Source organism: Triticum aestivum, chromosome 3D (genome assembly GCF_018294505.1).
Source record: "Triticum aestivum cultivar Chinese Spring chromosome 3D, IWGSC CS RefSeq v2.1, whole genome shotgun sequence".
Lineage (NCBI taxonomy): Eukaryota > Viridiplantae > Streptophyta > Magnoliopsida > Poales > Poaceae > Triticum > Triticum aestivum.
Window position 1 is genome coordinate 552,105,907 of NC_057802.1, and position 12,301 is coordinate 552,118,207.

General features: G+C 47.9%; 1 protein-coding gene across 1 annotated transcript; it reads right to left on the reverse strand.

Annotated features, from left to right (window-relative positions):
* Window positions 1–245: 245 nt before the first annotated feature.
* Window positions 246–1,611, reverse strand: LOC123075350 (probable BOI-related E3 ubiquitin-protein ligase 3). Its single transcript, XM_044497980.1, has 2 exons — window positions 1,033–1,611; window positions 246–944 (listed from the first exon to the last, which is right to left on the reverse strand). Exons 1-2 carry the CDS (start codon window positions 1,372–1,374, stop codon window positions 414–416), a joined length of 873 nt encoding a protein of 290 aa, XP_044353915.1. The 5' UTR covers window positions 1,375–1,611; the 3' UTR covers window positions 246–413.
* Window positions 1,612–12,301: the final 10,690 nt, after the last annotated feature.

Sequence of the window (12,301 nt, forward strand, 5' to 3'; positions counted from 1 at the left end):
CAAACACGCCGCCAAGTGGCGCTTGCCCTCTTTACTTTTTGCCCTTGTTTCTCGCCCCCTTCACCATAGTCTTAGTCTCGTAGATGTCATCTTCTTGCCTTTAATGTCTCTACGCGTCTTATTACACCATCTCCGCCACTGCTCCCCTAAGTCGCAACCCCCCTTGGTCGCAGCCCATATATCTTGTTCAAATTCTAATCTACGTGTTTAAAAAAAAATCTAATCTACGTATTTAATTTCAAGCATTGGTATGCAATACTACGGACTGTTTCTTCTTCTCGTTGAACAACTGATCCAACCGTTTTTGAGCAAAAAGCTAAACTGAACAAAAGAAGGGGAGCAAAAGAAAAAAAGATGAAGAAAATAATAAAGCTAGGAAAAGCCAACTCTACTCTAAAACTATTCCTCCCGCATCACGAAAAGTTGACGCAGACGCTGCCGTTCTTGGCGCATCCGCACGACGGGCACGCCTGCGCTGCGGCCGCGCACGGCGCGCACACGCAGAGGTGCCGGCACGGCAGCAGCAGCACCACGGCCCCGCCGTCGCCGCACCCCTTGCACCTTCCGACTCCTGCCGGGGCCGGCGTGCCCACCTCCTCCTCCGCGCAGATGGGCACCTGGTTCTCCCCCCAGCAGCACGACTCGGCGTCGTCCTGACCATCGCCGCCGCCGCCACGGACCGCCTGCGCGTCGAGCACCCGCTGCAGGTCGGCGCGGAGCACGTTGGCCGCGGCCTCGTGGGACTTCGCGGCGTCGCGCCACATCTGAGCCTCCATGTAGATGTTCCTGAGGCGCTCCTCCAGCGCCCAGTTCATGGCCCTGACCCGCTCGATCTCGTCGTCCTTGGCCTTGAGCCGCTTCGCCGCCCTGGCCTCCACGGTGGACACGATGAGCCTCAGGTGGCTCCGCCTCTGCTCCGCCAGAGCAGCCCACATCTTTCTCGCCTGCGCCATCGACCACCGTTAATAACAAACAAAAGCTCTAGAAAAAAAAACCCGGAAACGAGGCGATTAATTTGATCACGGGACTCACATGTCCGTGCAGGACGTGGTCGGCGGCGACGGTCTGCTGTTGCGCGTGGGCCGCAAGAACGTCGCCGAGCACGGACGACCGCTCGTCGACGCGCCTCCGCTTGTTGCCGGTGGTCATTTCCGGAGCGCCGTCGCCCTTCCTCGCCAGATCAGCCGCGGCCAGAGCCAACCGCTCCGAGTACTGATCCGCGGCCGAGGCCGACGTCGGCGTGAAGAGGTCCGCGTAGCAAGGCCCGCTCGCAGGCATGGCGGCGGCCGAGGCGCGCGGCCGGTTGGCGAGCTGGTGGTGGCCGCCGCCGGTGGTGAGTAACATGTGGCGCAGGCGTTGCAGGTCCACGGCCATGGCGGTCTGCTCCTGGCACTGGCAGGCCGCGCGCGGGGAGGACGCGCCTATATATACACACAGGCAGAGGCAGCCAAGGGAAGGCGATGGCGATGAGTTAGTCAGATGTGGCGATGAGTCATGTCATGGATGGATCGGCGATGGAGGGACGGACAGCGCGAGCGCGGCCGGGGTGGCGAAGAAAGAAACAAGAGGTCCGTCCTTGGATGACGGTAGGCGGCCGAGTATTTATGGTGCGTGCGTGCGTGACCGGGTGGGTTTTGGTTGGCGTCCACGTTTGATGGCCTCGCCTCAAGTAAGATGCATGACAGCATGAGAGGAGAAAGCAACTGACGATGAGATTGACCCTCCGATTATCCTTCTCGTTTTCAGGAGCGATTTCCTTTTATTTATGCCTTCCGTTTCAATCAAAATCTCCCTTTAATAATCGGGAACGATAACTGCCGAACATTCGGATTTTCTGGACCTGCAGCCGAACGTGCTTGTAGCCGTTGCACGAATCTTGATGGTATCCCATTGCCACGTCATCCCAGGGACGCGTTCGGGTTGAAGGCAAATTCCCCCGAACGTTTTTTACTCGCGTACCTTATCCTTTCCCCGACAATCACTGGCTCACCCACTCCCCCGAGTATCCCCTCACCTATCATTCCGGCGATTACAACGGCGAGGCCTTTCGGCGGTTGGAGCAGCGGCGTGCGGGGCGCGAGTGCTGCGGGAGGGCGCCGTATGCGGGCACCACGCTGTGAACCTGCGGGAGGAGGCGGCGGCGAGGATGGCCCGCGGGAGGAGGCGGCGAGGTTGCGACCTGCGGGGAGGGGGCAACGGCGAGTGCGGCTGCGAGGATGCGGCCCGCGGGAGGAGGCGGCGAGGTTGCGTGGCGCTCCCGGTCGCGCCGACCACCCACATCCTGGCGCTTGCCTGTCCCCGACGACGGCGCCGTCGGCGAGGACCCGTTCGCGGCATCGCTTGCCGGGTCGCGCGAGTACGGCGGCGAGGATGCGAGAGGGCTGCATCTGGCGGCTACGTAGCCTGTAGCTATGGAGGCTGACGCGGGACATGAGGGAGGGAGTGGCTAGTGATGGGGGGGAGGGAAGGGATGGCGCCGCCACGGCCAGCATGTCCACGGGACGCCGGGGTCCTGCGGGGTGGACTCCGCCAAGACCGGCGGCAAGGGCTCCCGCGGTGCACTGAGCAGTTCGGTAAATGGGAGGCACTCGGGGCGCACAATCTGTCAAAACATGCAGGTGACGATGACATCTACTCCCTCCGTTCCTAAATATAAGTCTCTTTTTAGACATTTCAAATGGACTACAACATATGGATGTACGTAGACATATATTAGAGTGTAGATTCACTCTTTTTCTCCGTATGTAGTCACTTGTTGGAATCTCTAGAAAGACTCATATTTGGGAACGGAGTGAGTACACTGCATTGCTTTCGTTGATGGTACTGGTTCAGATCGGCTGGTTGGTAGATCTTCATGGTACTGGAATGTTACTCGTATTCTTTTCGCATTTCAGTACTCGGTTAAAACAACACTACCTTTTTCCGATCAATATGCCCTTGTGGACTCAGAATAGTGCCACTTCAATTAGTGTCATTTCTTTAGCTCAGTTACTACTACATAGCTTCAGCTGGCATAGGTTGCAGTTTCAGATTCACATTTAGTAAATGACGATGGCAGTTATGCATGGCAACATTTTTTAAATTTCCAGGATGATGACAATTTTTAGTAAATGACAATTTGTTACCAGAAAAGTTGCCATGGGAAATTTGTAGAGTGAGAAAAATTCTAAGTTTTTATCAAAAAGTTGCCGTGGCAAATTGTACAGAGAAAATAATTCTAATTAGTTATCAGAAAAGTTGCCATGGCAACTTAAGATGCTAAAAAACATGGCAAAATTATAGATGTTTAAAAACATGGCAAACTTGCCATGGCAATTTAAGACGTTCAAAAACATGTCAAACTTTACGATGTGCAAAAACATGGCAAACTTTTTAAATTAGCATGTTCAAAAACATGCAAATTTGCCATGGCATAGTTATAGATGTTCAAAAACATGGCTAACTTGCGATGGCAACTTAAGATGTTCAAAAATATGGCAAAGTTTCAGGTGTTCTAAAACATGGCAAACTTGCCATGTCATTTTTAAAATTCTCAAAACCATTTGAAACCTGCCACGACAAACTAAAGATGTGCGAAAACATGACAAACTTTTTTTAATTAAGTTTGTACAAAAACATGGCAAACTTCTTTAACTAAGATGGTCAACGGCAAACTTGCCATGGCAACTAACGGTGCTAAAAAACATGGTAACCTAATATGCTCAAAAACATGGCAAACTTGCCATGGCAACTAAAATCAATATTTTTGTTTACAGTTGTATTTTTTTTCATGGCAACTAAATGCATTTTTTTCCATGATTCGTTGTGTCTTTTTGTCATGTCCATCCAAAGAATGTTTGTCATGGCCATTACAAATTAGTTTGAGTTTCTCAAATATTGACCATGGCAAATTTAGTAATTGACCATGGAAAAAATATTTTTCATTTGATCTTGGCAAGTTTAGAAATTAACCATGGAAAATTTAGTAATTGACCATGACAAATTTAATTTTCATTTGATCTTGGTAAGTTTAAAAATTAACCATGGCAAATTTATTTTGCAGATCATGCCAAATTTTAGTTTCATGTATTTGCATTGCAGCATTTTTTAGTAAATGAGAATGGCATTATTTAGTAAATGACCATGCAAGTTTTTAGTAAATGCCGATGCCATTTTTTAGTAAATGGCCATGGCATATTAAGTTTACGATTCATGGCAATTTTTTACTCTTCTAGTTTTTCATGGCAAATTTACCTTTTTTCCTAAGACGATGGCAATTCTTAGCAAATAACCATGGCAAGTTTAGTTGAAGAATCATGGCAAGTTTGGTTAACGAATCATGGCGATTTTATTTTCATAGATCATGGTAGTTTTTAGTAATTGACGATGGCAAATTTAGTTCATAGACGACGGAAAATTTTATATTTTCATTAACTCACCATGGCAAATTTATTCCGTTGATCATGGCAAAATGAATAACTGGCCATGGCAAATTTTGTTCATAGATCATGGCAAATTTTAGTAAATGACCATGGCAAATTAAGTTTATGATTTCATGGAAAATTTCATTACTTAACCATGGCAAAAAAATAAAATTGATGCCAAATTTCGTAATTGACCATGGCAATTTTGAGTTTATAGATCATGGCAAATTTTTGTTCCATGTATCATGACTAATGCCGGAATTATCCACTCATAATAATATTTGCTCTTTTAAAAAAAATGTTAATGCATGGGGTAATGTGCATCACAGTAAAATTAAAACAACAACAACAACTTTACATCACTTTTGGCCACCATTGCCAACCTTTGTCATCTTTGTTTTGCCATAATGCGTGCTTTTTTATGAGCATGGCATTTTTTTTGTTTCTTTGTGCAACTTGTCAAATTTACTTTTTATGCGCCCATGGAAAATTTAGTTTTATGGTCATGGCAAATTTGTCTTCATGTATCACGGCATTTTTTTAGTGTACAAACCATGGCATTTAATTTTTAATTTATGTAGCACGGCAATTTTATGTTTTCGTTGCACCACGTCAATTTTTTATTTTTAGTAAAGCATGAAATTTTTGCTAGTTGTCATCTATCATTGCATTTTACTTTTTTCTATAGGTAGTGTGTGGTAGTTTTAACAATTATAACAATTGATGGCAATTTCTAGATTTTTGTGGCATTTTTATTGTACTTTTTTCTCAATTTTTCAGCTGGTTTTTCTTCAGTTTTTTGTGTTTTTACTGCAATATCATTTGTTGATTTATATTTTTATGTACATAATAGGTTCTGACTGGTTTTTTGTCACTTTTGTTTAATTTCTTTTTGCAAAGGGAATTATTTGGGCTAGCAGGCCTAACAGAAGGTCTAGGTAACGTAGGGGTGGAACGGTCGGGATGGAGGATTTTTGGGCCGAACAAATTTGTTCGATCGATGGACCATCCAGTACGAACGACTCGTTCGGTCTGGGAGACCCCCAGACCGAACATACGGTACTTATCGAGGTCCTTAATAATTTGGAGTACTCCTGGCTGCTACTAAAAACCAATATATTCGCCGTGTGTTGCCTTATGGAGTACACAAGAGTCTGCAACCAACGCATGCATATATACGAAAATAATATGGGGTCGAAAGAAGACCAAATCATCGTCGTCATCGTTTAACTTAGTAGGTTGTGGCGCCAAATCAGCAGGAATCGTTGATGCTGCTTTGATCGATCTGCACGAATCTTGGGGTGTAAGGAAACCCACAACAAAACAAATTACCACGCACTTCCCTCCGGTCTCCCTCTGGACTTGGTAAAGCGCCGTGGTTAGTGGAGGGCAATTCGATCGGAGAAGAAGAAGGAAACTGCATGCATGCATGCGTTTGGCGCTTTGCGTAAGTTCATGCACCGCATCTGCATGCACTTGGCTAAGAATTAACCCACGTACTTTAATGTGCTGATCGAGATATACTCCTACTCCTACTATAGGCGTTTTTTTTTTGGCTGGTTACAGCTGTAGACGGTTGAGAAGAAAAAACAGAACGCATTATAGGTAAATAATAAGGGAGTAAGTTAAAAGCGTAGAGGTAGAGACGAGGGCTCAAAATTAGCAAGGACATAAATGAGTTCTTGCCTAGCACCGGTGCGAATCCGACCGATTGATCTGTACGTTTAATTTCGACGAAAACTACGTACGACAGCTTTTGGTTTAATTTGATTTACCATAAAAGATTTCTAATGCCAAAATTCCAGGGTAGGTATTATCGCCTCCGTTAATCGTCTTCAACTACGGGATATATACATGATACTCACGTAACCTCGGCGCCAAAATAGAACTAACCACACGTACGTACGTCACCAGCCGTATGTACGTTCAAAACATGACTTGTACACCTGTACAAACACGATGCAGATCTGCATGCCAACTCATCACACATACACTGTACAAAAAATACATACACAAGAGTATGTTTGGCATACTGTATCTATCTTTGGAGAACAATAATGAACGGCCAAACAATCAGCGAACCGAACCGCTATAGAGCACTGGAATTAATAAATCGATTGCAGTTTTCGCTTTCCATGCATTAATCTCTTACAGTATTATTCTTGCCATAGACCTTTTCTTAAGAGATATCTCCAATGGACCTTTGGCGCAAGGAAACAAGGCGCGCATTCAAGTGGGATTACGCGGATAATTTCACGGAGACGTTTTGGCTGCCTCTTGTAGAAAAGAAGAACAAGACAGCTGACGCGCACAGGGAGAGCGGGAAAAGAGAAGGAACGGAACAGCTTTCAAGGAAACGCATGCGGGCCGAAGAGAGATGATCAGACGGACGGACGGGCGGGCGTGTGTGTCGTGCACCGTGCGAATAGCTCCACGTGCAGCGCGGTGGCACTTGCACCGGCGCTACCGATCGATCTGAACAAAACCTTATTTTTTGGAACGAAGGCTCAAGAAGAGCCTGGCTTGAATTAACAAAGCCATCAACCGGCCAGGAATTACAACGACTCATACAATGAGAAAGAAAAAACATAGAAACTGGAAACGGCAGATACAAGGTGCTCCAAAAACAGCTTACATGCACCACAACAGAAAGCACAAGGATATTCTACAAGAAGACTAGCTAAATGTTGATGGAGCTCTTCGACGCGAATAGAGCACCAAAGCAATGACAGCAAGCGAACTTCAAGGGGGAATCGCGCGCAGTGAAGATGAACATGCCCTCATCTAACCCAAAAGGAGACCACCATCATCGAACCTTCCTTCTTCAGTTCCGAAGGGGACCCCTGCCCCTCACCCTGGATCGAAGGGCGCCGGACCGTCGCAACTGAAACAGCTCACCCTAGAGCAAGGAGCGGTAGATGCTGTAGCGCCTTGGAAGATTCTCAGCATGACCAACCCACTGTGCAAGATCACCAGGAGAAGAGCCAAACCACAGCTCAATGGTCCATACACGAAGAAATGAAGTTGTTGAAGGACGAGGGCAACGAAGAAACAATCGCAGAGTTGATAAACACCTGAAGCTAAGACAAGAATAGCTCATATTAGGATCCATGTCCGAATTGCCTACGCCATGCTGCTGCACGCAGGGGAGAGGAACCCTATCCCCTCCCCCACCATTGCAGCACACGAATGACCGGCCTACGGACAGCCATGCTGCTGCACACAGGGGAGAGGAACCCTATCCCCTCCCCCACCTTGGCAACACACAAACGACTGGCCTACGGACAACCACAGGGAGCTAATCTTGCCAAAAATTCCAGTGTTATCTGTGATGTCGCTGCACGCCAGAGAACCACATACAAACGCCAATGCACACCCCCAACTCGCCCAAGACGACACCTTCAGGAAGGTGACGACGCAAGCCGCGCCGCTGCCGCCTAGACAACAACTATTGGGGAACGTAGTAATTTCAAAAAAATTCCTACGCACACGCAAGATCATGGTGATGCATAGCAACGAGAGGGGAGAGTGTCGTCTACGTACCCTCGTAGACCGTAAGCGGAAGCGTTATAACAACGCGGTTGATGTAGTCATACGTGAAAGGATCGAGAAGAGGTGTCTAGGGCGGGGGGTGAATAGACTCTAGGAAGAAAAGTTGCAGTTTTTAATTTCCTTAAGTTGATGTGGAGTTTTGGCACAAGTTTAAACATTCACAATACATATCAAGCAAGCATGGCAAGAGTATATGAGCAGCGGAAAGTAAAGCATGCAAGTTGCAAGAATGTAAAGGGATGGGATTGGATTGTGCAAACGCAATTTGGAGACACGGAGATTTTTATCCGTGGTTCCGATAGGTGGTGCTATCGTACATCCACGTTGATGGAGACTTCAACCCACGAAGGGTAACGGTTGCGCGAGTCCAGGGAGGGCTCCACCCAGGAAGGGTCCACGAAGAAGCAACCTTGTCTATCCCACCATGGCCGTCGCCCACGAAGGACTTGCCTCACTCGGGTAGATCTTCACGAAGTAGGCGATCTCCTTGCCCTTACAAACTCCTTGGTTCAACTCCACAATCTCCTTTACTTCCGTTGGACGAACCTTGCCAATAGACAAGTCTTGGATTGCTTCCGAAGGGTCTTTGTCTCCTACATCAATTGGCAATTGCTCTACTTGCGAGCCGTTAGATTCATCAAACTTCACATCTACCGTCTCTTCAACCTTTCGGGTGAAATTGTTGTAGACACGGTAAGTGTGAGAGTTTGAGCCATAACCAAGTAGGAAACCTTCATGAGATTTAGGAGAGACAGACACCCGCTAGCCACCTTATGCAACTAGTGCATGTCAGTCGGTGGAACCTGTCTCACGTAAGAGTACGTGTAAGGTCGGTCCGGGCCGCTTCATCCCACGATGCCGCCGAATCAAGATAAGACTAGTAATGGCAAGTAAATTGAAAAAATCGACGCCCACAACTACTTTGTGTTCTACTCGTGCATAGAAACTACGCATAGACCTAGCTCATGATGCCACTGTTGGGGAACGTAGCAGAAATTCAAAATTTTCTACGCATCACCAAGACCAATCTATGGAGTAATCTAGCAACGAGGGGAAGGGGAGTGCATCTACATACCATTGTAGATCGCGGCGCGGAAGCGTTGCAAGAACGCGGATGAAGGAGTCGTACTCGTAGCGATTCAGATCGCGGTTGATTCCGATCTAAGCGCCGAACCACGGCGCCTCCACGTTCAACACACGTGCAGCCCGGTGACGTATCCCACGCCTTGATCAAGCAAGGAGAGAGGGGGAGGTTGGGGAAGACTCCGTCCAGCAGCAGCACGACGGCGTGGTGGTGGTGGAGGAGCGCGGTACTCCAGCAGGGCTTCGCCAAGCACTACGAGAGACGAGGAGGGAGGGAGGTAGGGCTGCGCTATGAGGGAGATGTTCTCCTGTCTCTGGCGGCCCCAAAACCTCAAGTATATATAGGGGAAGGGGAGGGGCTGCGCCCCCATCTAGGGTTCCCTCCCCAGGGGTGGCGGCAGCCCCCAAAACCCATCTAGGGTGCGGCCAAGGGGAAAAGAGAGGGGGCGCACCTAGGGTGGGCCTTAAGGCCCATCTGGACCTAGGGTTTGCCCCCTCCCACTCTCCCTGCGCCTTGGGCCTTGGTGGGGGGGGGGGGGCGCACCAGCCCACCTGGAGCTGGTCCCCTCCCACACTTGGCCCACGCAGCCTTCTGGGGCTGGTGGCCCCACCTGGTGGACCCCCGGGACCCTCCCGGTGGTCCCGGTACATTACCGATAGCACCCGAAACTTTTCCGGTGACCAAAACAGGACTTCCCATATATAAATCTTTACCTCCGGGCCATTCCGGAACTCCTCGTGACGTCTGGGATCTCATCCGGGACTCTGAACAACATTCGGTAACCACGTATATCTATTCCCTATAACCCTAGCGTCATCGAACCTTAAGTGTGTAGACCCTATGGGTTCGGGAACCATGCAGACATGACCGAGACGTTCTCCGGTCAATAATCAACAGCGGGATCTGGATACCCATGTTGGCTCCCACATGTTCCACGGTGATCTCATCGGATGAACCACGATGTCGGGGATTCAATCAATCCCGTATACAATTCCCTTTGTCTATCGGTATGTTACTTGCCCGAGATTCGATCGTCGGTATCCCGATACCTTGTTCCATCTCGTTACCGGCAAGTCTCTTTACTCGTTCCGTAACTCACATCATCCCGTGATCAACTCCTTGGTCACATTGTGCACATTATGATGATGTCCTACCGAGTGGGCCCAGAGATACCTCTCCGTTTACACGGAGTGACAAATCCCAGTCTCGATTCGTGCCAACCCAACAGACACTTTCGGAGATACCTGTAGTGCACCTTTATAGCCACCCAGTTACGTTGTGACGTTTGGTACACCCAAAGCATTCCTACGGTATCCGGGAGTTGCACAATCTCATGGTCTAAGGAAATGATACTTGACATTAGAAAAGCTTTTAGCAAACGAACTACACGATCTTGTGCTAGGCTTAGGATTGGGTCTTGTCCATCACATCATTCTCCTAATGATGTGATCCCGTTATCAACAACATCCAATGTCCATGGTCAGGAAACCGTAACCATCTATTGATCAACGAACTAGTCAACTAGAGGCTTACTAGGGACATGGTGTTGTCTATGTATCCACACATGTATCTGAGTATCCTATCAATACAATTTTAGCATGGATAATAAACGATTATCATGAACAAGGAAATATAATAATAACCAATTTATTATTGCCTCTAGGGCATATTTCTAACATCTATCCCACCATGGTCGTCGCCCACGAAGGACTTGCCTCACTCGGGTAGATCTTCACGAAGTAGGCGATCTCCTTGCCCTTACAAACTACTTGGTTCAACTCCACAATCTTGACGGAGGCTCCCAAGTGACACCTATCCAATCTAGGAGACACCACTCTCCAAGAAGTAACAAATGGTGTGTTGATGATGAACTCCTTGCTCTTGTGCTTGAAATGATAGTCTCCCCAACGCTCAACTCTCTCTCATAGGATTGGATTTAGTAGAAAGATGATTTGAGTGGAAAGCAACTTGGGGAAGGCAAGAGATCAAGATTTATGCGGTGGGAATGGAATATCTTGACCTCAACACAAGTGTAGGTGGTTCTCTCTCAGAAAATGTATGTTGGAAGTGTAGGCATGTTCGGATGTCTCTCCCCACGAATGAAGAGTGGGTGGATGGGTATATATAGCCTCCACACAAAATCTAACCGTTACACACAATTTACCAAACTCGGTGGGACCGAACCATTAAACTCAGTCAGACCGATTTAGTTCATAATGTGACCGTTAAGATTTTCGGTGGGACCGACACGTCAACTCGGTGAGACTGATTTTTTTAGGGTTAGGGCATAACATAATCTCGGTGAGACCGATTTTAGTAATAGACAAACAGAGAGTTGGCCAGGCAAACTCGGTGGGACCGATTCGCTCATCTCGGTTGGACCGAAACGTTACGAAGGGGTGACAGAGAGTTTGCATTGCAATCTCGGTGGGACCTATTGCAAATTTTGGTGAGACCGAAATTATTGCAAATAGGTAATAGAGAGTTTGCAATCCCATCTCGGTGATACCGAGATCCCTATCGGTGAGACCGAATTGATTAGGGTTTCTCACAGTGGCTATGTCAAGAGAACTCGGTGGCGCCGGATAGAAAGATTCGGTGGGGCCGAGTTTGACTTTTGGTTTGGGACATATGTGGATGTGAGAAAGTGGTTGAGGGCTTTGGAGCATATCACTAAGCACTTTGAGCAAGCAAGCCATTAAGCAACACCTCATCCCCTCTTAATAGTATTGGCTTTCCTATGGACTCAATGTGATCTTGGATCACTAAAATAGAAAAAGTAGAGTCCTGAGCTTTGAGCTTGAGCCAATCCTTTGTCCTCAGCAACTTGAAGAGGTTCCACATCCTCTAGTCCATGCCACTTCATTGTTGAGCTTATCTGAAACATACTAGGTAGAAGCATTAGTCCAACAAGAGATATGTTGACATTAATTGCCAAAACCACCCAGGGAGCACTTGTGCTTTCAGTACGTCTTCACGATCGACCGATCCTCAGCACCGAACGTACGTCACCTCCGTGTTCAGCACACGTTCAGCTCGGTGACGTCCCGCGAACTCACGATCCAGCAGAGCTTCCGGGAAGAGCTTCGTCAGCACGATGGCCTGGTGACGGTGATGATGATGCTACCGATGCAGGGCTTCGCCTAAGCACCGCTACGATATGACCGAGGTGGATTATGGTGGAGGGGGCACCGCACACGGCTAAGAGATCAACAGATCAATTGTTGTGTCTATGGGGTGCCCCCCTGCCCCCGTATATAAA